General features: G+C 40.9%; 1 protein-coding gene across 4 annotated transcripts in view; it reads right to left on the bottom strand.

Moving 5' to 3' along the window:
* The window catches only part of ect2 (epithelial cell transforming 2), a 68324-nt gene extending 42465 nt beyond the window's left edge, over nucleotides 1-25859 (bottom strand). For 2 of the 4 annotated variants that reach the window (XM_085990306.1, XM_085990304.1), the window contains exons 1-11: nucleotides 25512-25857; nucleotides 23428-23504; nucleotides 18903-19082; nucleotides 15770-15856; nucleotides 14643-14750; nucleotides 12978-13051; nucleotides 6105-6235; nucleotides 5563-5675; nucleotides 4583-4645; nucleotides 4278-4494; nucleotides 1759-1895 (exon numbers count right to left, since the gene is read on the bottom strand). In XM_085990306.1, coding sequence (XP_085846432.1) covers nucleotides 1759-1895; nucleotides 4278-4494; nucleotides 4583-4645; nucleotides 5563-5675; nucleotides 6105-6235; nucleotides 12978-13051; nucleotides 14643-14750; nucleotides 15770-15856; nucleotides 18903-19082; nucleotides 23428-23504; nucleotides 25512-25635 — 1311 coding nt within the window. In that variant the 5' untranslated portion in view covers nucleotides 25636-25857. Of the gene's footprint in view, nucleotides 1-1758; nucleotides 1896-2203; nucleotides 3092-4277; nucleotides 4495-4582; nucleotides 4646-5562; nucleotides 5676-6104; nucleotides 6236-12977; nucleotides 13052-14642; nucleotides 14751-15769; nucleotides 15857-18902; nucleotides 19083-21507; nucleotides 21604-23427; nucleotides 23505-25511 lie in introns of all 4 variants that reach the window. The other 2 variants (XM_085990307.1, XM_085990305.1) reach the window with 2 other exon arrangements.
* Between the last annotated feature and the right edge of the window lie 1135 nt (nucleotides 25860-26994).

Consider the following 26994-nt stretch of genomic DNA (forward strand, 5'->3'; position numbering starts at 1 on the left):
GTGTCTCACCTCCTGACTCCCCAAAGCCTTTCCACCATCTACAAGGCACAAGTCAGGAGTGTGATGGAATACTCTCCACTTGCCTGGATGAGTGCAGCTCCAACAACACTCAAGAAGCTCGACACCATTCAGGATAGAGCAGCCCGCTTGATTGGCACTCCATCCACCACCTTCAACATTCACTCCCTCCACCACAGGCACACTGTGGCTGCAGTGTGTACCATCTACAAGATGCACTGCAGCAACTCGCCAAAGCTCCTTCAACAGCACCTTCCAAACCCGCGACTTCTACCACTTAGAAGGACAAGGGCAGCAGACGCATGGGAACGTCACCACCTACAAGTTCCCCTCCAAGCCACACACCATCCTGACTTGGACCTGTATCGCCATTCCTTCACTGTCGCTGGGCCAAAATCCTGGAACTCCCTTCCTAACAGCATTGTGGGTGTACCTACACCAAATGGACTGCAGCGGTTCAAGGCAGCGGCTCACCACCATCTTCTCGAGGGCAATTAGGGATGGGCACTAAATGCAGGCCTAGCCAGCCAGCGACGCCCACATCCCATCAATGAATAAAAAAAAGGATTACAGTGCCAAAAAAAGTGGTGGATTTTCTAATGAAACTGGAGTATATCATCTGTTGGAAAGTTGCTAAATCCATTGAGAAGGTAAGCAAATGCCACTTTTGCCCCCAACATGCAACTCTATCATCTTAAACCTTCCACTGGATATCAAGTTTAGCAGCCAAAGCAACAATTTATGTCTCGGATGGAAGTGGATACTGCTTCACAGCAATCCTAAAAAGGAGTTCCAATGCCATCAAAAATTACTAACTGCTTTTCCATGATGGGTAAAAAAGTGATAACTTATGAAGCAAGGGAAAGAAAATATAGCACCTTTCTTGACTTCAGGATGTCCCAAAGTGCTTTACAGCCAATATGTACTTTTGAAGTGTAGTCACTGTTGCAATGTAAGGAAACACAGCTGCCAATTTGAGCACAGCAAGGTGATATACGATAATGATTAGATTATCTGTTTGTGATGTTGCTTGAGGGATAAATATTGACTTGGACACCAGAACACACTTCTTCAAATAGTGCCATGGAATCTTTTACTTCCACCGGAGAGAGTTTAAAATGTCATCCTAGATTATGCACTCAAGTCTCTGGAACAGGAATTGAACTTGGGGCCTTCGGACTCAGAGGCAAGAGTGCGATCACTGAGCTAAGGCTGACACCTAAGGGAGCCATGGCGGAGGTTATTATTGTCCTTTGATAAACACTTACTTCTTGTGGGTCATTAATAAAAAGCATTGATGTCTGGCTGCAAACTGCAGAGAAGCCTTCAATTTCTGTGGCTACCTATTCGGTATCAAACAAGGTAGAGAGAAGATTGCTTACATTCTGCCAGCACTCAAGGCAGCAGACATTTTTAACGTCTATGCATAACTAAGAAAGTTTCCTCTTTGACCCACACAACTTGAAATATAATTTCTATTTAGTTACATTGCAGAAAATGTGTGGTACCATGCGATAGCATGATTTAATTAAAGTGCAGTGAAATAAACAGCTATAGACTTGATGGCAGGAGGGGAACAGGCTACAAATGATCACTGTCGTGTGCTTCTAGATACAGTGATACAATCATGTAAATGCAGGCAGAAGTTTCATGGGAAACACACAGCTGCCTTTTTCTGGTTGTATTATAGGTACTTTACAGTATAAGCAACAAAAAATTCACTCACACTGGTGAGCCTACCTGAATAATGGTAGTTAAAATATCTACATAGTTGCTTTCTGTCTGGTACAGCTCCATTGCAACCTGCCACCGAGCAGACTGCTTTGCAGGAACAGCGGTGTAGCATTTTGATTGTTTTATGCTGGACTTCGGTGTTTCTGTAGGAGAAAAAAGGGCTTGAATTTTGTTTAACCTCATCCAAAATAGGCAAGTTAATATCAATATAGTTTCCACCTCCAGGGAGGCAGAAAAATATGAAATTTCACTTGACTAAACACAAGAACTCAAACTTAAAATTGTTCTGCCCCAAGTACAAAACCAAAAAGGACGGTACTGATCACTTTAGATTTTAAATATGAATTTCAGTTAATTTAATAAGCTGAATTTGTTTTTATACAAAAGTTACCATGAGAGACCGTTGTAACATTTTTTTTTTGGTGACATCCCACATTCAGAACATTTGTACCTTCACTATAAAGTGCACTGACATCCCAAAAGGTAAAGCTGTGGTCCACAGAACATTCAGAGACGGAGGACATTTCTACATCCTCCAGGGAAAACAGGTTTTCAATCATGGTGTTTTGTTGAAATTCATTGTTCTTGCTTTTCTGAAAGTATTGCAGCATTTGCTCATCGGGTAATATCGTCTCCAATTCTAGATATTCTGCTTTAACCATATTGGAAAATGCACCACTATTAAGTTTTTGTAATTTGTCAAGATCTCGGTCTTTAACTGGACTGCCATGTTTTGGAAGCCTTGCCTCCCAATCACAAGATTCAACATCCATATTTTTGGCTGAGCTACTCTGTTGAAAGTCTGTCAATTTAATATCAATCACTTGGGACAAGTCAGTAGGCTTCCTAAAGTCTGCTATATTATCCTCTGCATTATTTTTCTGAGGTAAAGGTCCTTCATCTATCTGACCATGAAGGTTTTTTGTAGTGCAGACAAAAGCATCTATCTCAATCACAGTGTTGCTGCACAAGACATTATTTCTCTCAGTAGCTCCCGGAAATTTTATAAAAGCTGGATTTTCAAAGGTTTCTCCTTTTTCTGTTTCATTTCTAACCTTTGGTGCATCTTCAAAGTCAAGAGCTAATTTTACCTCTGGAGTGCTAATGGGGGAACCAATAGTGTAACACTCGGATCCTTCTTTCTTTTGCTGAAGAAATTCTAGAAATTTGGCATGTTGTTCTATTTCTGAGTTGGTATTACCAATAAGTTTGCCAGACTTTCCATTTTTTTGCCATCTCTGAACTCTCCAGTTATGGATCGGTTTGCCAACTTGCACAAATGTGCCCTGCTGTCTATTACTTTTTCTATGCCTCTTTACTATCCTGTTCATTGCATACTCTGAAAGAAAAATAAGTAAATAACTGACAATTAAATAGTACTGCACTAGGTATTCCTTCCTTATGTACTTTAGTTTTGAATGTTATTAACAATTCACTCAATTTTAAGGCTTCATTCAATATATTTTGCTGCTTTCTAAGCAGAATCCAACCAATGAAGGTTGAGGGTAGTGCAGTCGATACGTTTATGGAATTTCAAAAGACATTTAGCAACGTACTACATAATAAACTTGTAAGCAAAATTAAAGCCCATGGGATTAAAGGGACAGTGGCAGCGTGGATACAAAATTGGCTACGGGTGAGAAAGCAAACAGTAGTGGTGAACTGTTGTTTTTCAGACTGGAGGGAAGTATACAGTGGTGTCCCCCTTTTTGATATTTATTAATAACCTGCACTTGGGTATACAGGGCATAATTTCAAAGTTTTCAGATGACACGAAACTCGGGATGGTAGTAAACAACAATGAGGAGGAGAACAACAGACGCTGGTCATAGACGGACTGGTGAAATGGGCAGACACATGGCAGATGAAATTCAACACAGAAGTGTGAAGTGATACATTGGAGGAAGGGAGGACAAAAGTAAGAAAGAAAGTTATGCTAAACCTTTATAAAACACTGGTTAGGCCTCAACTGGAGTATTGTGTTCAATTCTGGGCACCACATTTGAGGAAGGATGTCAAGGCCTTAGAGGGTGGAGAAGAGATTCACCAGAATGGTACCAGGGATAAGGGACTTGTTATGTGGAGAGATTGGAGAAGCTGGGGTGGTTCTCCTTAGAGTAGAGATGGGTAAGAGGAGATTTGATAGACGTGTTCAAAATCATGAACTGTTTTGATTGAGTAAATGAGAGACTGTTTCCAGTGGCAGAAGGGTTGGTAATCAGAGGACACAGATTTAAGGCAATTAGCAAAAGAACTAGAGGCTACCTGAGGAAAAATAATGTTGAAAGGGTGGTGGAAGCAAACTCAATAGTTACTTTCAAAAGGGAATTGGATAAATACTTGGAAGCAAAAAAATGTACAGAGCTATGGGGAAAGAGCAAGGGAGTGCAACTAATTGGATAGCTCTTTCAAAGAGCCAGCATAAGCACAATAGGCTGAATGGCCTTCTTGTGTTGTATCATTCTATGATTCCAAAAGCATTTCATTCATCTCAGTAGAACATAAAAAATAATCTGTTAACCTACCTCCACAGGAATCTGGTGTGTTAGAAATGTCCAGTAAAGATCCCAATGAAATTGAAGCTTCCGCTGATGGCCTTTTGCGTGGAGGGAAAGGCGAGAAATTGTCAGTCTCTCTTGTAAACTGTGCCAGTGTGTCTCGCAAGCGGCGCCTCTTGCGTGTGCTATTTGGTGTGCTCAACGAAAGCAAAGACACAGACGTCTTAAGGGTTGGACTTTCTGACTGCAATTAGAAAATAAAATCCTTTTTCAGCCGAACACATCTCCAGAAAAAAAATGTGCACCAATGTGGTTAAAAAAAGTTGCCATACCTCTTCAAACAAGTACATGGACTCTCCAGCTCTGGCATCCATCTGTATGCTTCCCCAAAACCACTAAAATGAAGAAAGACTTTTACTATACTAAAAAAAAAAATTACAATTTAGTACATGTTAACTGTTGTCAACTTATTAACAATTCAAAGAAAACCATAACCATTTCCAGAAAGAATACTTATTTTTTTAAATTGTGCACTAAACCACAAAATGATGTGGTTTTTGAGGCTCATATTCGCTGGAGTTTAGAAGAATGAGAGGGGATCTCTGAAATGTATAAAATTCTAACAGGACTAGACAGACTAGATGCAGGAAGAATGTTCCCGATGGCAGGGGGAGTCCAGCACCAGGGGTCACAGTCTAAGGATAAGGGGTAAGCCATTTAGGACTGAGATGAGGAGGAATTTCTTCACCCAGAGTGGTGAACCTGTGGAATTCTCTACCACACAAGGCAGTTGAGGCCAATTCATTAAATATATTCAAGAAGGAGTTAGATATATTTCTTAAGGCTAAAGGGATCAAGGGATATGGGGAGAAAGCAGGGACAGGGTACTGAAATTGGATGATCAGCCATGATCTCATTAAATGGCAGAACAGGCTCGAGGGGCCGAATGGCCTACTCCTGCTCCTATCTTCTATGATAGGCCACCACTTAACACCCATAGTTCACCACACAGTAAGTTTGATCTCAGCTGTCCCACTGGGGAAGCACTTCTACAAAGACATAAAAGCCAGAGACAACCATCTCAAGCTTCTTTCAATAAATAACAATGAAAGATGACACGCAGGTTATCTACTTGCACTCCTACCTGGCATATAGTACGAGACTGAGAGACCCAGAACAAGGAGAAAATAAAGGAGGGGCGTGGCGGAGGGTGGTTTAATTTGACACCTTAATCCAAAGCTACTATGCCTTCATTATTGGAAGTCTCTATTCCATTACAGACTCTTTGCCTTAGATTAAAGAGGTTTCTCACCTCCTGTTTTACAACGAACAGTTTTTTGGACGGTTCAAATGGCAGCTGTTTGACTGTATTCTCCACCACAAGATGAGTGCAGGTTTCAGCACCAAGAGGCAGGTATCTTCCTCCTGAAAAGGGGCAGTAAATTGCCAAATTTCCATTACTTATAATACTAGACCTTCCGCAGCATTGTTCAGACCGTCCACGGCCTGGAATACAGTTCCTAATTTTTAAACTACGGCCCCACTGAGCTGCCAGAAATCACGTTACCCCAATCAGTTCCCTGCAATGCTCCCAAATTTGCTAGTCTTAATCAAAGAAGAAAAGACTTAAGTGAGGATGAGAAGTGACATTCAAAAGAAGTTGACAGACATTCATGACAGGCACACATGGAGCAGATGTGAACGCTCAGAAGAAACTTTTTGTAGTGGAAAAAAGTGTGGGATTACACTTGCGCTCCACTATTTGCTTTCAAATATGATTGCACTTAGTTAACAGTAGGTGAGTTACTTGTGAAAACTATTGTTTAACAGTTTTACTATACGTTCACTACAGACCTTGCATTTCTGTCATTTCTTCCATACTTCTCAGTTCTTCATCTGAAAATCCCAGAAAAGTTAGCACGCAGTCTTGAAATGGAGGTACTTTGAATTCATTTCGAAATGCTTCATCAGCAACATGGAAATCACTACAAAACAAAACTAACTGTTAATCCTCTACCAATGATTTTTGTAAGGGAAATTCTGAACTTTTAAGGACTGCATATTTAGTTTTACCTCAATCTTTACTAAACTGGCAACAAACATTCTAGATTTATAGATGAATCTACTCAATTGGCAAATTAATATCTAGCGTTTTCCCTGGTTCAATGTCAAAAATTAGAGGTTTCCAGTTATAAAAGAAATATATTTGTGATTCATGACAAGAGATCCCATAAACAAGTACAATAATCAAAATTGCTACATTTTTCTGGAAGAGGAACAAACTGCAGGATAACAAATCTGGTATTTGAATTACTTTGAAATTAGAAGTAGATTGAAATAGTACCCTCTGTCCAATACTACCATCACTAAGAGCTCAAGATTGTTTGGTTTCCTCTCCTTCGAGTGTATCCACTTTGGCACCAGATGGCAGAATTTAAGTTGACTTGGCCAACATTACATCATATCACATCAAATCTAATATTAAAAAGATAGATTTTTTTCTGGGAATGCACTCCAATAATACCAAGAGACCGTTAACAGGACTAGTGCGCCTCACTCAGAAGTGTGTGTCAAGGTTTTTTTTTTTTTAAAAAGCAAAATGGCAGCATTTAAAAGTCTGCTCTGTATGTTAAAGTGCCCTTTCTGAAGTGTTTTCCACATTCATGTCCAGCTATTATTCAGAAATATTCAACGATTAAAAGTTTCTCAGCTCCAGTGTGATTACTTCACTATCTTAACCATCAGCTATAGCATGATGCTGTTGCGATTAGAAATCCAAGATGTTAAACAAATACATTTGCAATAATTTGCTTAACAAGTCTTGTGTAAACAGCATGAGTAGGATATCACATTGCACCTTTTGCCTCCCCTCAACAGGTTACCTGCACACCAAGCACAGAACTTAGTCTAAAACCATCTTAGCTGTCCCTATCCTCCAATCTATTCAACCTTCTCTGCCAGTCGTATCCAAGTCTACTGAGATGTCCCTACTTCCTACCTGTATCCATATCAACACAGAACTTAACTTTTGCTTTACATAGAATATACAGCACAGAAACAGGCCATTCAGCCCAACTAGTCTGTGCTGTTTATATTCCACACAAGTTTCCTTCCATTGCATCTACCTCATCTCAGCTTATCTTTCTATTCCCTTTTCTCCCATGTACTTGTCTAGTTTCCTTTTGAAAGCATCTAAGCTATTTGCCTCAATCACTTCCTGTAGTGGCAAGTTCCACATTCTAACCACTCCGAGTAAAGAAATGTCTCCTTTTTCCCTATTGGATTTATTAATAACTATCTTGTACTTACAGCACTTAGTTTTGGATTCTCCCACAAGTGGAAACATTCGCTCCACATCCACCCTATTCATAATTTTAAAGACCTCCATCAGGTCTCCTCCAAGTCTTTTTCCTAAAGAAAAAAAAGTCCTAACCCGTTCAATCTTTCCTGATAGCTGCAATTTCTCAGTTCTGGTACCATCCTTGTAAATCTTTTTTACACTTTCTCCAGTGCGTCAATGTCCTTTCTATAGCATGGAGATCAGAACTGTGCACAGTACTTGAAGTGCAGCCTGACCAAGGTCCTATACAAATTTAACACAACTTCACGACTTTTGAATTCCATACCATTGGAAATAAATCCCAGGGCTTTGTTGGCATTTTTAATTGCACTGCTGACCAGCGATGCTGCTTTTAATGATTTGTTCACCCGTATCCCTAGATCCCTTTGTTCTTTTACCCCATTCAGTTTCTTACTTTCCTACCAAAGTGTATCACCTCACATTTATCCATGTTGAAGTTAATTTGCCACTTAACTGCCCAGTCTGTAAGTTCTCTAATGCCTTCTTTCTGTCTTCAATTATGTTGCATTCTTCCTTAGTGATTACCAATAAGCCAAACCCCAGCACACCCTGCCCCCCAAAGTTTGGTATCCCCTGCAAATTTTGATAAGGCACCACATGGTAGGCTCATGACAATTTTGATATTGAGTTACTTATTCCAAAGTCCAAATTATTAATGTAAATTATGATCAGTGGTCTCAGCAAAGATCCTTGTGGATCACCACTTTCTACAATCCTCCAATCTGAATAACTACCCTTTACCCCTATGCTCTGCTTTCTATTTTTTAACTAATTTGCTGTCCATTCAGCTATTTGTCCCCAGATTCTACATACCCTAACCTTTGATAAGATCCTACATGGTAGGCTCATGACAAAGGCCATCTCCTGCATTACCCTTGTCTACTCTCTCCAATACCTCTTTAAAGAATTCTCTCAGGTTAGTGAAGCATGACATAGCCTTTTGGAATCCATGCTGACTGGTTTTAGTTATATTTTCTGTCTTTAGATGCTCTATTTTTTAGTATAGATTCCAGTATCTTTTCTATCACAGACATTAAGCTGGCTGATCTATAGTTCCCAGGTTTTGTCTATCGTCCTTTTTGTATATAGGAACATCATCAGCTGCCCGCCAGTCCTCTGGCACTACCCCCTCTTCTATGGAACTTTTGCATTAAAAAAAAAAGTGCCTCTGCCATCTCCTTCCTAGTTTCCTTGAGAATGCGTGGGTGCATACCATCCGGACATGGGGTGTTATCCTTTTAGTTTTGCTAGTTTGTCAATTATTTTCTTCCTTTCTATCCCAACTGTATTAATATTCTTAAGCTCATCCTCAAGTGAAGTATTTCGTTATCTTCTTTAGTAAAAACTGAAGCAAAGTAGTCATTCAATATTTGTCATTATCTGGGAAATTACCTTGCTCATCCTTCAGTGGCCCTATCCCTACTTTAGTTTTCCTTTTGTTATTAATGTCTATAAAACAGAATTCTTTATTTATATTTGTTGCCAATTTGATTTATTAATTTCTCTTTGACTTCCTGATGGTTTTTAACTTCTCTCCCAAATTCTTCATATTCCCTTTTGTCCTCCTCTCCTTTAGCATCCAAGTACTTATGTCTTTTTCTTAAGATTCAATTTTCCCTTTAGTTCTTTATTCATCCACAGTGCCCCATAATGAGCTTGCTAGTTTTTGGCTTTTAGTGGAATACATTGCCCTTGAACTCTATTGATTACCCGTTTAAAGACTTCCCACTGTTTTTCTGTCTTTGTTTGTCAAGACTTTCTCCCAGTTTACCTTCTTCAGTCCTACCCTCATTGCCTCGTAATTCACTCTTTTCCAATCTATCATAGTCTTTGTCCTACTTGTGCCACTCTTTAACCTTACTATGTTGTGATCACTACCAAGATTCTCTCCTCCTCTTACTTCTCTTGTCTGTTCTGGTACATTACCCATTACAAGATCCAGCAGCGATTCTTTTCTTGTTAGACTTCTTACGCACCGAGTGAGAAAGGAGTCATATATACACTCTAAAAACTAGTTTCCCTTTCGATACTTCTTCCTAACAGTCTATTTGGAGGGGGGGGGGGTAGTGGAAACCTCCCATGTATTATTATTCTAAGCCTGCTGCTCACATTGTAGATTGGCCTACATATTTCTTCCTCCAATTCCCTTCCATTATTTGGTGGTCTATAGTATATCCCTATTAGGATGATGGATTCCTTGGGGGGAAAATTCAGTTGGTAGCGCCACCAGTTAGCGCCTTAAGAGGGCGCAAACCAACTAGCGCCCCGGGCGCAGCACTGCCCACGCCTCCCGCAAAATTCAGCGGGAAGTTAGTGGTGGCACTAACCGGTAGCGCCCTGTGGCGCTGCACCACTGGCAATGACGTCATTGGTGTGCGCAGCGCCCCGCTCACGATCTTCGAGAGCGCCCCCTGATTTACCACCAGACGCTATGTCCGACAGGGTCAGGGGGGGCGTACCTGCGGCCGGGGAGGCACAATTTAAAGGAGGTGCGGGGTGGCCATTTTTGTTGCTGGCCGCCTGCCAGCACCTGCCTGCGCTTCCGTCCCCGGCCTCTTGAACCCCCACCCCGCGGAGTGCCGGCTGCGCTCCAAGAGCCCGGCACTTCTCTTGGGTGCCGGGCTCTTTTGCCTGCACTCCCGATCCCCGGGGGCCCAGCTGGGCCCCAGGTCGCGCTGCACAAGGCCCCTCCCCTTTAAAAAGGGGAGGAAGGCCTGCAATACCGCGGCACGTAGCGCCACGATATTCACTCGCAGCGCCCCAAGGAGGAGGCGGGGTGCTTCCAGTAGCGCCCCGCTTCCCTCTTGGGGTGCAACCACTCAAGTTCCGGCGTGGGGGTGCTAATTTTTCCAGGGCACTACTTTTAGCGCCCCGGTGAAGTTAGCGCCTCAATTGGGGCGCTACTCAATTTTTAGCCCCTTATCTTTTAACTCGTTCCATATGAATTATGTAACTGCTAGTTACATCCTCTTCTCTACCATTGTTACGTTATCTTTAACTAGTATAGCTACTCTATCTCTCCTCTTCCCCTTCCCAAATGTGTTATTTCTGGCAATATTTAGTTTCCAATACCGTTCTCTATGTAGCCATGTTTCAGTCATCCCTATTAAATCCGGATCCTTTCTACAAATGATTGCCTCGAGTTCATCCATTTTGTTTTGAATACTCTGTACATTGCTGTACCAACAGTTTAAATTGTTTTTATTTATTATTCCTCTCTGTTTTTAGTAGTTATTTTACCTTTATGCTCTATGACTTAAACTGCTCTCTAGCCATTTGTGTTATCCTTATTCCTTCCTTTAATTTGTCCTTTAATCTATTTTCCTGATTAATTTAACAGACGTTGATTCCAAAATCTCAAGTCACTGAAGGACAACATGTCTATTAAAGACTGGAATCTACAATGCAATTCTTGACACAAGTATCCTTTGGTAGTCTAACAAAATAAACCCAACTAGATTCAAACTGATTTCTACACAATAATTCACATCAGTTTGATGCAGCTTTTGTTCTACAGGAAACTTTTTAAAAATCCGGCACCGACATGGTGCCGGTTCATCAAAAATTCCAGATAACCGAAAGCTATAGTAAAAGATACGGAGCAGAGAGCCAAAAGTTCCAAGCGTCTCTGTAGCTTAGCAACAGCTGCAGCCACACCCTTGCACAGCAACAGATGGAGGAAGGCAAGTAATAAAACTTACCTGAACCTAATCCTGAATTATGCCAGTTAACCGAGATTTCCGGTTATTTAGGTGCCAGTAAATCAAAAGCTTCCTGTACCACAAAAGGTGACCAGGATCATTCATTTGTAACTTTGGGGGCTTTAACATCACAGTCAGTTTTTCCACTTATGGAATAAAATTTGTTTTGTCAATATACATATTTGAACAATTAGGCTGCCCATTAATGTCACAAAGCACATGCGGTAGCCAGCTGTTTTTTTTAAAGGTTTTAATAGAACATTTATCCATCCAGAGGGGAAACTATAATATGCCTTTATCTGTGAAACCAAAGGTTTAAACTCCCCAAAAAGATAGTCATTGGGTTTTCATGCGCAACCATACTTTGTATTACAAGGCACATACATCATTGTTTTGACATGAATTTAATTAGGGGATTGCTTCTTCTTATTCCACACGAACGAGGCTTTTGAGTTAAAACATTATGGGGGAAAAATTCGGTATCGCCCCATTTGGTGCGCTATTATTGGCAGTGCGCAAAGTTTAGCGCCTGGCACTAATTATCGCCTCCGACAGCAAACTTGGCTTTTATCGCCCCTGGGGGTGATTTGAGCACTAAAATCAGGCGCTAAGGCCGAGGAGCAAGGCGCTACCTCAGAGGGCAGGCGAAGCTCATGTGATGTCAGTCAGCAATGGAACACAGACACAATGGCACCGGGCAGTTCTTAAAGGGGTGGGTTGATCTGGCTCTCCATCCACATCCTGCTCATTGCAGCCTTGAATCTCAGCCTGGAGAGACCTGTACATCAAATCTGCTGGAAAGAACGGAGAGACCCAGGGAAAGAGCTCACAGTGCAGCCCCCACAGTCTCTTCTAAAATCGATACAAGGGCAAATCAAAATGAACCTGCAAATTGCTGCTCAGTACCCTAAACTCCTTTACACAGTGTTGAATCTCTCCAGAAGAGTCTCTCTCTCTCTCTCAATGCGTGGTGCAAAAATGTCAGCAACAAAGTGGTCACCTTTAAATAGCACTCCCCCCATCCCTTTCTGACTGTAGAACGCACCCCTCAACCAGTCGTTGCTACCGGCAGGCGGTAAGGCAGGGGGCGCCACTCAATATCCGGTCCGGGGCGCTACGCACTTGACTGACGTCACGATCTGCCGGCGCAGGAGATCGTGGCGGTAGTGTTTAGTGCCGCCGCAAAATGTCTAGTTAATTTCACGAGGCACAGATATCGCCGCGCCCAGGCGCTAGTTGCTTTGCGCCTCACTTGGCACCCTCTTAAGGCGCTAACGGGAGGCGCAACCAGCTGAATTTTCCCCCCTATATTTCATGATTTACAAAATTAAAATACAAAGCACTGCATTGTAAAGCACTAATCAGGTGGGGAATAGAATTTACTTTGAAAGCACTTGAGTGGCACCTCTAAGAATTTTCAATTTACAGGAGCAAATACAGAAAATGAAGGGTCAAAAGAAATCTTTTAGATCAAGTGTAAAATTTCTGCAACTGCTCAAATGCATATTCTCCAGTGGATTTTTCTTCATTTACAACTCTCAAATCTTCATTATAACTCTACAGCCATTGAGAATTCAACAATGAAAAGATCACACAACATATACATTACATTAAATCGAACAGAAGGCCTAACAATTTTTATTGGTAACAAATTTGAACACTCACATTTCATTTCTTTTTTCCCAGGCCTTGTAAATCCATTCTGCTCTCATGATGGGAGTGCCCATGCTTACAGCAGCCTGTAATTAATATCAGACATTATTTTTTCTTTTATCAATTTTCATCCCACCAGCTCTCCTGAAGGCATTGATTGCTGTTGGAGCACAACTACAAGGGTACCAATTGCTCTCCACTGCCTCATCCGAGGCCAGTCTTCATATGGGAGCATATTCAGTGTCAGCACGCTATTCAACTGCATGGAGGAAGAGGGGAAGTGAGGGTCATCACAGCTGCAATGATCTGGTCCTTATCCAACACCTATACAAGCACACGTCACACACGGGCGACTGGATAGCAATCAAAAGCTGGAGTTCTGGCCAAGTTTCCCCACCCAACTCAGAGGTAGAAGCGAACTGCAGCACCCTTACCATGAACCATGATAGATCAAATAGCCACTTCTCAAAATCAGCAGGGATTCAAACATCCACACTGTCCTGAGATCGCCCCATAATTTACCTACTCTGGCTACGAGAGGCTGCATCAGTTGCTTATCTTTGGCTAGTCTGTCCTCCTTCCTCCCAAATAATCTTGGCATACCTCCCAGGTTGAGAACCTGTCTGAACTGAAAGTTATTTCACAAATTATTTTTATATAACCTAACATTATGGATTTGATTTTTTAATACTGTACTCATTCTATCCATATGACATTTTATATCTGTACACAACTGGTAATCTCACGCAGATAAGATGGCCTACTTTCTATAAAGTACAATACACAAGTTGATTGGGTTTACATGATAGTTACAGATAAGAAAGGCTATTTGGCCCATCTTAATTCATCCATCCAGCAAAATCCTATAGGTATCGCCCTCCATTGTAGCATATAATTTTTTCTTAAATGTTTCCAGGGCTCTATCCTTCATCATTCTATAACTCAGACCATTGACACTAGGGATCAGCCTTGAGGCTCTTCTCTGCACTGCCTCGAGTAATTGAATGTGTCCCATGTGTCTTCAAAACCGATCTGGACACAGTATTCAAGGTGCAGTCTGACCAGATCACTCTACCATTCAATCACTACTTCTACTGACTTGTATTCTACTGTTTGAGGTTCAGCATTGTATTGGCTTTGTTGATTGTTCAACATGTCCAATCAACACAGAACAGCAATGAGTCTACTCAATCTCCTTGAGCTTTTTCAACACTAATCATAGACTATTTGTGTTGCTTATTTTTCCTTCCTATGTGTCATACTTCACAATCCACAATCTGGCAATACAATCTGTATTGCATCTGGCATTGTTCTGCCCATACTTACTTTGTCCAACTCATTCTATAATTTTTGAGCTGCTTCCTCCAATTCCACTGTCCTTTCCAGCTTGGTATCATTAGCAAATTTGACCATTTTGCAGCTAGTTCTTGTACCCAGATCATTTACATAAATTAGAAATAGTCGTGTCTCAACACCCAGCCCTAGGGCACCCCATTCAGTACTCTTTCTCCCCCAACATAATTCTTTTAAAATGAGCTCTCATTGGTTAAAGGCTGGAAAACAGTTTCTTAACCATTCCCAGGGTTTACCAAGAATCCCACAACTTGCGAGGTATGCATGCAATTTCCTTCACAATGTGCAAATAAAACAGTTCAGATTATTAAAATTTGTCCATACCCTGAACTTGCCACTTTGGCTAGAGTTTGCCACAAGATGCGTTATTTTGCCAGTGTATTCTTTACGAATGGTTGCTCCCATATGATGTGCCAAAGCAACAAGAATAAGCTGCAAGTAAAAAGACAAGTGTGGTCATTTTCAAATGAATACCTCTTGTAAATACCAAGGCATAGGCAATGAGGAGCTACAGACATATTTTCACATCTTTGTAACAAAATAAAAACAAAATTACAATTCCAGTTTACAGTCAACCCATTAGTTTTCAACAGGGTTTAAAAACATCCAATTTTTCCTTAATAGCCAACACCACCACTCATATTACATTTATCAATTTGTATAGTACATCTGACATTCTTATTCAAGCCTTTTCAAGTAGCCAAAGGCTGCCATAATAACCAGCATGGTCACCTGGCTTTCCCCAAAAATAATTACAGTTGGCACTCAAAAACCATGAAAGATTATCCATTACCAAAGCCTTCTATACAGCAACAAATACCATTCCATGTGGGCTTGCAGTAAAGTTTTAAAACCATTAGTTCAGACTAGACAATATTTCTTGTTTATTCTGCTACAATCAGAACTACCAGGCATACCATGAAAAGCAAAACGTGCACAAGAGAAAACAAAATTATTTCATTATGCAATCAAACTCACTGATAACATTGTTCTACCATGTGTGAAGTTTGCAGATTGTTAAAACAATTACATGTTCATAATCTGTTGCTATCTACAGTTGATAGCCCGCCATAGGCCCAATAGGTGAGATTTAATCAAAACTTCAATGCAGAACTTCTAAATATAATTATTTCAGCTACTTTTCCTGGGATCCCATGTTTTGGATTATTATTAGGGGTGGGTTAAAAACATTATTGAAAAATGCAGTTTAATTGATTCCTCGCGAACACTTCACTAATTTACGAATTCGGAACGGATGCTTCCTGAACACTAGATGGTCACAACTTAAATGGAAATAAAACTCCACGGGCAACAGAGTGACTCTGCAGTATAATAGTGGTATTTCATATGTTGGACAAAGTGACAATGCTCGATCAGAATCCTTGCAATGCAATACTTAATGTTCACCATAAATCAGTCATTAGAACTTTGACTAAAGAGTAAACTCTTACCAACTTCTCTTTGCTGAATCCAGTGAAACACAAGACCAGATCCAACATACTTGTACAGTACAATGGCCGTGTTGTGCAAGGCAGAGGCTTTATGGAAGAAACAAAACAAACACTTCAGTAAAATAACCATTTTCTAAGTTATCAGGTATGAAATATTCCTAAGGCCAATTTTTTTTTTTTTTTTTTTTTTTTTTTTTTTTTTAAAAAGAATGTAGGCCGAGCCATCATCATGTCAATTTAAAGTTATAGGCCTGGAATTTACAGTCAGTGGCAAAGCAAATCAAAGGCATTCGCTGCTGATCCCAAAGTAAGCTTTACACAAAGATCTTGCAATCTCATGTCAAAAAGTTCGGGTTTTCTGACACGCAATTCAAATCAATGGAGAACAGTGGGAATCCCACAGTGCGAACTGCTGTGATATCAACAAACTGTCTAAGCAGCCAATCAAAATGCAGAATTCTCAGACAGTGAACCATGAAGTGGGCAAGCTCTTAAAATTCTAACTTTTTAAAAATGTTAGAGCAAAAGAAATTGGGGCTCTCACATGGGGAAAACTTTATTTTTTAATTAGTGTCTTAATTTTAATTTTTTTTATTAAAAATGAATAAATTTGACACTGCACAAGTTTAAGATTAGCTTTTCAGGGCCAGAACCTTTGTTTAGCAGTCAATACGCTGTTAAAGCCCCATTGCACCTAATCCCTTTGGGTCTAGTGGGGAATTTAACAGGGTAATTACTGTGGAAAAGCCAAAGTTTGTGTCAGGTTCCCCGATTTGAGATTACACTGATTGCCGGCTGTGTGTGGGTGGGGGGTGTGCGCACAGAGCGCTGCCTGGGGAGGAGCAGTGAATGACAGACCACAACTTCAAGATATCCACATTAGGCTGCGCATGCGCTAAATCCTGAAGTTGCCGTCAATTTCAAAGACGAAATGACAGCAAACGCTGCCAGTTCACAGTTACCAGGACCGCAAATTCCGGGTCATAAAAATTGTTGTGCCTCCTGCATAAGTCTCTACAAGCAGACAGCAGAGGCCAAAACTGAACAGTTGAACAATAAACATCTTCACAACAGGGAAAATTATCTTGCAATTAAGTGTGCAAAAATCCTCTGGAGAATTGTAATTACTAAAGTTAATTATATGCTTTTCTGATGTTGTGTTTATATTACAAACCCACTTTTGGAAGTAACACTACAATTGCATCTAAAGTCCCTGATGCTGTAGAAATTGCTCTATTTATACTGTGAGTCAGTTTCTACAGCACAAAAATCACATTTAAGCAACTAAGCACATCACAGTTCCTCCATATGGTGGGTTAAAATAGCTAACAGCCAGGGCAGATTAGTTCCTCCAAAAGACCACGAAATTCTTCAGGATTCTCACAGATAAAGGGGTTGCCATTCACGGGGGCACTGGGAAAATCTCCAGTTTTCCTATGGGACCACTCCACCCCTGCTAACTGCAACTCTTCCAGCATGCAATACCTTCCCCAATGGCTGGAAAAGACACACACAGGCCAGAAGCAATTACAGTCAAGAACAGGTCAACAGTCGTCTCTGCCAGCAAAGGTATTTACATTGCCAGAAGCAGTGCTGCTTTGGAGATGCAGGCATACACTGCATCACTTGCTAGTGTACACCACCTCCAACAGCACTAGTGCCACATTGTTTATTTCACCATTAGGGAACTATTTGACCATTTGAGTAATGTGCAGACAACTGTCCTACCCTAGCACAACCATCAAATGAGAGGATCAAAAACAGTTTACATATGGACACATATGAGATAGTCATCTGAAGAAACACCTCCAGAGATTAAGCCAATAACAACTTGAAATATAGCTGCTCTAACATGGACAAAAAATGTTCAAAAGTACTTCAGAGGAGGAAACTGAGCAGGCGCCAAGCCTTTGAAGCTTAGGAAAGGTGACCGAAAGCTTGGACAAAGATAGCTTTTGAAAGGAGATAGAGGGGCAGAGGAATTTGGAGAGTAGGAAAGAAAGAGGACAAACAGTTCGAGAGAATGGGGCAAGGGAACTTAAGGCTTTACTACTAAAGATGGAGTGCAATGGGGTGGGGGGGAAACCAAAATCAGAGGGCACACAATTGAAGGGTGGGATAAGGCTGTGAAAAAATTTGTAGATGTAGGTTGTGGCTTTTAAGTCCAATGCATTGGAAGATGAGGAACAGCATAGGGTAGTGTGGTCAAGCTCAATAAGCAAGCAGAACAGGATGCAGGCAGCATTCTGGATGACTTCGCAGTTGGGAGGCTGGCATTGAAGTAGTAGAGCCTGGCGATAACAAAGCTCATCAGTGGCAGCAGAGGCAAGGATTGGGTGGATGCTTGCAGTGTGGCACAGCTCAGCTTTGAAGCATATGATGTTGAGAACATGCAGCAAGGACATCCATGCAGCTGGAGCAACTTCACAGGAGTTACAAAATAGTAATTGCAGCAATGATCTTTCAGATCTACTGATGCCAGTCCTTGGGTCGACCACTTAATTTCCTCCTCCAGTGCAGAAAATTGAAATTTCTCAAATTAATCAGTTCAAACCCTCAAGGTAAATCAGCAGCCAAACAGAAGGAAGATTCATTTTTAGCTGCAGCAGTCATTGCTAAAATTGAAGGACTCCACCATACTGAATCTTGGCAAACCAAAGTTTTAGGGTCACTGAAGATCCTGGATGCTATAATGGTTGTTTGCCTGCCTGACTCACTCCTGATGCTACCAATGGCTCCCTGGTTAGTATCTCCACTCAGATAGTTTAGTTTTAATTATGCAATTCTCTCCATCCATCTGATTCCCAGCTCATATTAGTCAAGTACACCCCACAGCACTTAATGCAGATTCTAATTTTAAACAGTGCTGGAGCACTGTTAATCAGTGAGGGTAGTGGAGAATATGTTGTCTATAAGGATAGCTAGTAATTTGCTTCAGAATCAAAACTGAGAGTCAGAGCACTAGTACTTTAGAATATTATCCTGATTAAGATTAAACTGCACAAAAAAACCCATGGCTTCTAGCAATGGATACATTAATAAAATCACTGAAGAAGGTTCTGTTTTTTCTGCTTTCTCTCCCTGCCCCCCCTAAAAAAGTTTTGAAATCCCATTCATTGATGTTTAACTATACCTCTCCTTTTCTTGCACAGTGAAGCACAACAGGAGGTCCCAGGATTCTAGTGTCCATCTTGTGCAAGGTCTCATAAGGCTGGCCTTCAAATTCTCCCAACACAAATATAGTCTCAAATTCAGCATTTTCATGGTCAAAATCGTCCACTCTTTCCAGCTTCTCAAATGGCAGCTTGATTTCCTAAATCATTGTGAACAGGAAAGAAAAATCAGAAACACAAATTATGTGCAGTAATGAAGAAAAAGGCTCATCAACTATACCAAAAAAAAATCCCGATCAGATTAGTTTTGTAAATTACATGTTACGGATTACATTCTACAATTTTGGATTTGTAAAGGTCAAGAAGTATTGCTGCAGGTAATTGATTAGAGGACTCAAATTTTCTACGATCATTTCAACTGCACAAGAAACAATGTAGCTGGATATTTGCACCAGTGACACAAAATTAAAAAATTAGGCTCAGCTACTCCAGAATACAAGACGTTTCCCCAAAATGAGATTGGCATCTTGTTGCACAGCAGATTCACCAGCTTAAATCTACATTTGATAACTATCATTTGCCTGCATGCAATGTCATTTTTTATTGATGTACAATTTCCTCGCCAGGTCTAGGCACCAAGATTTGCTTAAGCTTGTGAAGCTCAAGCTTACAATAGATAACCAATTGTTTCAATCAACTGGTAAGCATATACATGGAATGCTTCCACAATGAGTATGCACATTATGAAGTATGAAATGAAAAGTACAGTGGAACCTCTATTACACTCCATATTGGAGGGGACTGCCCATATGGTTAATAGAAGTTAGCAAATATTACAGTTTCCAAACTTGCCCTGTAGGGATGATACTGTAATAACCTCAGCACATGAATGAAGACAAGTGCAATATAAATGACATTAATTAAATGCAATCTTTCCTTGAGCTAGAAGATTGATTTCTCTCGAGCACAAGTGTTAATGGGTTTTGCAATTAGGCAACATTTTGCTTTTTTTTTTATCTTGAAGATTATTATGGCAAATAATTGGAATGCAGATAATTGAGAATCCACTATTTTTAGCAGAGGTGAAAATGTGGAATCATCTAGTTACCAAATACCAAAAAGTTAGTGCCAAATCACAGCTTTCATCAAAAAGTTATACAACAGATAAAGTCATTACTCTTGGGGTTGTCTGTAGTCAGAAGCTCCTTGCTGGCCCAGTAATAGAGGTATTATATGACGTACAACTAAACCACACAGAACGAGAGATCCTAGGTTCAATCCCTTGCCTGTGCTGAGGTGGCTGATCTAAGCTGGGGCAATAATTGGGGCATTACAATTAGCCTCAGCACCCTTAACAGCAACAAGAAAAAACACAACGGGCCAGAGTTCACGCTCCTTATTGCTATCCAGTGACTGCTGCTGCAATGCACGTGCGCCTGGACATTGGGCGAGAACAGAATTGGCTCGCCTGTGATATTCTCCATGGCAACTGCCTACATTGACCATCTAGGTTCACACATGAATGAAATGGTCATTTGAGCATTAGTGGGAATGCACTGTAGCATCTTCAGCAATAGAGCAGAAGAAAAAAATGCACTAAAACCTCTTTTTACATAAAATAAATGCTTTCGTTGTCTAATGTTAATTGTTTTTCATTTTCTGTAAACTGTTTAAGTCTTCCGGATGCAGACCATCAACCATGCAGCACTTTGGAGAATCTTGCATTTCAAAAGAGAATTCAGTAACAGTGTGAGACTACATTAAATCCATTAAACAGAATGTTGCAAGTGGGGTTGTTGTTAGTCCCTGGTTAAAAAAAACCTTTGCAAGGCAGGAGAGAGAGAACAAGAGTACAGCTTTCAGATTGTAGGTGACATTTGTTTAGAGGCAGCACTGTACACAGAGACACGACAATGCTAAAATCCCAAAACCATAACCCACCATGCATGCGCACAACACTACAATACCCAATGCTGGTTATAAAATAGATCTTGCTGTTGGAAAATGGTACAGGTAAGAATTCCAGTCCTACCTTCTTGCATTAAAATGACTTAATAGTGTATACTTCAATATCATTTTAAGTAGAAGATACATTTTTTACGGTGTCAAGCATTTGCCGATACCATCTATAAAGTAACAATCAAACAAAAAAAGTATACACCACCAGAATTTCCCCAAGGATTTTGATTTTCTATTCCATTAGATAAAAATCAGTAAACTAAAATCAAAACCCTGTTCACTTGATATTATTGCTTTACCAGATTGTTTCAGTTTCCAACAGAAGCTCACATGCACAAGTTACCAACAACAGACCAACTAAAAAAAAAAAATCTCGTCAAATGTAAAGGTCCAATCTGGCAACATCGATTAGTTTAGAAAACCCAACGAAAGGTCCCGAAGTGGACACAAGTGATAATTTTCTAAAAATTACATTTTATCGAGTTTTTTTGTTTTGGAACATAAATTAGATGAGTGAAGAGTTGGCACTTAGTTTCTCCCCAAGTTTGAAATTCTAGATATTGAACAGATTTCCTTAATTTCAAGACAGATTTGGAGCGCAGAGACATTAGGCCAACATGAACTTGCAGGCAGGTGGAATTTGTTCCCAAGATTATCAAAACCTACCATATTTACAATAGATTTTATAAACTGTTGTCCCAACTTGCTATTAGGCGTGCTTTCCTTCACCTTCATCAAAGGAACTTCCATTTCTTTCACTGTCTATGAAGTAACAAGAGTTAATACAAAAAAAGTAAACCACTAGATTTAGAAGCTGAAGAGCTCCATTTACTGCTGTTTGCAGCTTTGTGCATTTTGTATTATAATATCTTATTTGGCAAATTTATTTTGCATTACTACCAGGTGAGAACAGGGTCAGGTACAACAATAATGCCTGCCACTTTTCCCCCCCCTGGGTTACACAGCTCACAGAACAGATTCACATTAGTAATGGCCACTTGAAGTATCAAGAGTGCCTCACTCATTCAACCTATCCTAACATGAGTTTTTGCCTTTGGGAAGGCACAGATAAAAGGAGAAAAAATTGAGAGAGAGAAGAGGATTTTTTCTGAATCAATAAAAGTAAAAATGGAAATCAAAACAAAACACTATGTCCCAAAATTTAAGTCAGGACCCAACAGGTTACATTGTGTAAAATGGGACTGCATTACATAAGAAATAAGAGCAGAAGTAGGCCATACGGCCCCTCGAGCCTGCACCTCCATTCAGTAAGATTATGGCTGATCTTCTACCTCAACTCCACTTTCCCACCCGATCCCCATATCCCTTGATTCCCCTAGAGTCCAAAATTCTATCTATCTCAATCTTGAATATACTTAATGACTCAGCATCTACAGCCCTTTGGGGTAGAGAATTCCAAAGATTCACAACCGAGTGAAGAAATTCCTCCTCATCTCAGTCTTAAATGGCCGACCCCTTATCCTGGGACTATACCAGCCAGGGAAAACAATCTCTCTGCATCTACCCTGTCAATCCCCCTCAGAATCTTGTATGTTTCAATGAGATCACCTCTCATTCTTCTAAACTCCAGAGAGTATAGGCCCATTCTACTCAATCTCTCCTTAGAATTCAACCCACTCATCTGAGGAATCAATCTAGCGAACCTTTGTTGCACCATCTCCAAGGCAAGTATATCCTTCTTTAGATAAGGAGACCAAAACTGTGCACAGTACACCAGATGTAGTCTTACCAAAACCCAGTACAACTGCTGCATGACTTCCTTACTCTTGTACTCCAACCCCCTTGCAACAAAGGCCAGCATGCCATTTGCCTTCCTGCATGCGAACTCTGTTTCCTGTACTAGTATACCTAAATCTCTCTGAACACCAATATTTAAAAAATATTCTGTTTTCCTATTCTTCCTACAAAAGTGAATAACCTCACATTTCCCCACATTATGCTCCATCTGCCACCTTCTTGCCCACTCACGTAACCTGTCTCTATCCCTTTGCAGACTCTGTCCTCCTCACAGCTTACCTTCTTGCCTAGCTTACTGTCATCAGCCAACTTGGGTACATTACACTTGGATACAGTACACTCGGTCCCTTCATCTAAGTCAACCGATATACAGAATGCAACAGGTATCAGAGTTTCAGAGAAATGCTCATCACTAACATAATGCTACAATAATCAGATATAATGGATCAACTTTTAAAGTTATGAGTTCAAGAGCCCCTGGATTGGCAACAAGGAAATTTTAGGTTTATCTTACCAAGGCTTACGGAACTGTTTTGGGCAAGAGCAAATAAAAATGCCTTAAATCTTTGAGCAAAACAAAGAAAAATAAAGCTTTCTAATGTTCTACATTAAGAAGAAAAAAATTGTATGGCCTTCACCCATAATTGCTTCTTGTGGCCATTTTAGGAATTTGTCAGGAGTTTGACTAATAGAATGGATTTACACAGTAACAGAGAACCAGAAAAATCGATTTCAAAATAAAAAGGCTCTTAATACAACACACTCCTCTGACACCTACAGATGAAAAGATAATGAATATGATTGAAGTTTTAAACCTGAAGTTATTACCTCCAAGGCTTTCAGAATCTCTTCAGTGTCCCCAACCATTCCTATTAACACAACTTTTGCTTGAATCCGAGGTACACCTAGAAAACAGAACCAAAAAAACCTATAAGCACCAATTGATCTCCCATGGCATTGACTAAATGTAGACGTTGGATGAGGAGGATTAGAGGACAATGAATAATTGGACCAGGATACGCATACACAATTCAGTGCCCATTTCAAAGTCATGCATTGTCTTTTTTTTTTATTTCCACTATCATTTGTCTATATTTATAATGCAAACTGCTAACTTAAACTTGGCACACTATAATTACACCTTTTTGGCCATTGATGGGGAAAGATTTAAACTATTTAGGGGCGTCGGAAGGGAGAATCCATACAGCAAGTCAAAATGTGCGAGAAAGAGATCAGCAGGACAGTTATCCGAATAACAGCTCTGTACATGAATGCACTTGGCATAAGAATTTTAATTTTTTTTAATTAAGTTTGTTAGAAGCACAAATTAAGCTTAAAGGATATGATGTACTAGCCATGAGAGACCTGGCTACAAGTTGGGCCTGATTGGGAGCCAAATATTCCAGGCTATAGGATCTATTGAAAGGACAGGGAAATTGGCAAAGTTGGGGAAGTGGCAATATTGATAAGACACAATTGCACACTTGCATTGTAAATAAGTTCTTGCTTGGACAGGTGGAGCGAGGAGGCAGAAAATATGGGCAAGGAAAACAGAAAGTCTGCTATAGACAGAGACCTGGAAATAAAACATAATACAATAGAAAGTGCTGGAAATACTCAGCAGATCAGGCAGCATCGAGGAGAGAGAAACTGAGTCAACGTTTCAGGTCGAACCCTTCGTCAGAACCCGTTTCTCTCTCCTCGATGCTGCTTGACCTGCTGAATGTTTCCAGCACTTACTGTTGTTATTTCAGATTTTCCGCATCCGCAGTATTTTGCTATTATATTAATATATATACACAATAACGGATACCTCAGTTGCTTAACAAATTTAAATCAGATAATGCTGCAGCATCTGTAGAGAAAAGATGGGTGTACACCTAAAATGTTACCATGTCTTTTCAGATACTGAGTGACCTGCTTATTTCTTTCCAACATGTTCTGGTTTTATTTCATCTTCCCAGCTTTTGCAGTTTATTTTTACTTTGCTTTAGAGTCAGCTCCAATAACAGACTGAAGTCAGTGAAAAGTCACCAAGAATGTTCTGGGTGTGGCGGGGGCGTTAGAGAAAGAAACTCCCCGGGATGCCCGTGACCTCGGGGTTCAATGTTGGGTCCACCATTTAGGATCTGGCCTAAAAGGCTTCAGAGAAAGCGTCAGCCCTACTGGCGGGAAAGGCGAGGAAAAAAAACATCGTATATGCGCAGTGATTTGTTGTTACTCCTCAATTTGTCCGGCAAAAACATTACAGGAAGTACAAAATTGTCCTTTTAAGTAGCACATTGTACTGAATGAGCCATTAGTTTGAGGAAATCCTGGATCAGAACCAACTGCCTTAACACCGCAGACACATTCCTTACCCACTACAAAAGTATTTAAGATATTGGCTACAGGTGACTGCCCACATCTGTAACTTCCAGTCAGAAATATTAAGCTAGGAACGCAGCAATCGGACCTAGCTAAACTCTCTATCCCAACAGCACAAAACTTCTATGTAACGATCAGTGCTTCACCAATTGTAGCAGTTTTAAAAAGTGCATGAAATTGTACATCTAGCTTCAGCACAGATGGGTTTCACAGTGTGTCTAACACGAAGACTGCTTACTGTAAATATTTCACTTACAGTACGTGCATACCAGTTCGCTACAAGATTTACATCACCCAACGGGAATATTCAGATGTGGTTACGCCAGTAAGAAATGCAGTTACAAGATCTTTATATTGTTGGAAGAAGCGGTGCTGTTCCTTCTGTTGAGTGAGCTGCTGGCGAGTGACCAGCCTCAGCCATTGCTGCAGTTTGGATCTCCAGTAGGTACCGATGGATGCGGATTGGGGGCGGGGGTCGGAAGATGGATGTTCCGTGACCGCTTTCGGACACGCAAACCGGATTCTTACTGAAACACTCCCGTTACCTTCGTCTGGAGCGGCCTCGGCGAACAGGTGCTCCCTGGAGGCGTCGGCGAGTCTCGAGTCGAAGGCGGACGAGTCCACCAAGAGACTCCTGGCGCTGGCGGCCGCTGCGCTCCACTCCGCCATTGTCAGCCGGGCTGTGAAGAGCAACTCTCCAGCCACACAGGCTAACGGCGGCCTCTCAATCAAAGCGCCGTCCGACACAACGAGCCGCGGCCCCCCCCCGGACAAGCGCTTTAAAACAACCCCCGCCGCGGTTTAAATTTCGCGCTTAAGCGCCGTCAACGGGTTTGGAACGTCGCCTCGCACTGTCGTCAACGAAAAATTCAAAATTCTAGCCAATCTCGTAAACGCTCGTCTCATTGGTCCGCACTGATATCCCATTGAAAGGCGCGAATGGCTTTTTCTGATTGGTTGCTCTCGGGGCCGCTAACGTTCCAGTGTCTGTGATTGGATCTGACGACATCTAAGCGATGTCTGATTGGTCAGCGATCCACCGTCTTCGATTGGATAAAGATGATTCTTTGAGCCAGGTTCTGAAACAAAAGCCGAATACTACGGATGCTGGAAATCTGATATAAAAATGCTGGAGATGCTCAGCAGGTCAGGCAGCATCTGTGGAGAGAGAAACCGAGTTTACGTTTCAGGGCGATGACCTTTCATCATATGACCTGAAACGTTAACTCTGTTTCTCTCTCCATAGGTGCTGTCTGACCTGCTGAGCATCTCCAGCATTTGGTTTTTTAGTCCGCCGGTGGAAAGAACAGGAATGTGACTTCTTCAAATCAGGGTTCAGGAGAGTTAGAAGCAGAAGTGACAGTTTGCTACAACTACCAGAGATCATTCTTAGTCTTCAACAAGAAAGAGTGCACCATAGTGTTCCTGGATGTGGAAAAAGTTTTTGACACGATTTACCACAATGGACTGCGTTATGCCATCTCCTAGGTAAACATCCCTAGTGAGCTGCTTCAATAGGTAACATATTCTCCAATATTCTCCAGATTTTTGTCCAATGTCGGAGTTCCCCTACGTATCAGTTCTCAGCCCACCCCTGTTCCACACTTATGTCAATAGCACACCAAAACCAGAACAAAGGATTAGGGCTTGCTCACAGATTGCTGATGACATCACAGTGTGGGTATCCTCCATGGGCTCGGTAATAGTATCAAAAGAGCTCCACAAATACGTGGATGATGTGAGGAATGGACATGCCAATGGTGAATTCTGCTGAAGGCGGGACATAATTGAACTAGATGCACAGATGTAGTTCAGTCCCCATTTTTAGGTGTGACAACTGTAATAGACAATTTCTATTATAAATGAGGAAATAGAAATTAATAGAAAAAAATTAACCAAAAGTGCATGCAGATGTAAGATTTTTAATGTATTTCTTTTCAATCTCATGTAGTGTTGCACATGTGAATCAAGACCAAGTATAGTCTTGTGGCAGAGTAGCATTCGAGGGTATGGGATAATTGCACCACA

The sequence above is a fragment of the Somniosus microcephalus genome, chromosome 6 (assembly GCF_052327205.1).
Source record: "Somniosus microcephalus isolate GS21.2 chromosome 6, FLI_Smic_1.0, whole genome shotgun sequence".
In the NCBI taxonomy this organism is placed as follows: Eukaryota; Metazoa; Chordata; class Chondrichthyes; order Squaliformes; family Somniosidae; genus Somniosus; species Somniosus microcephalus.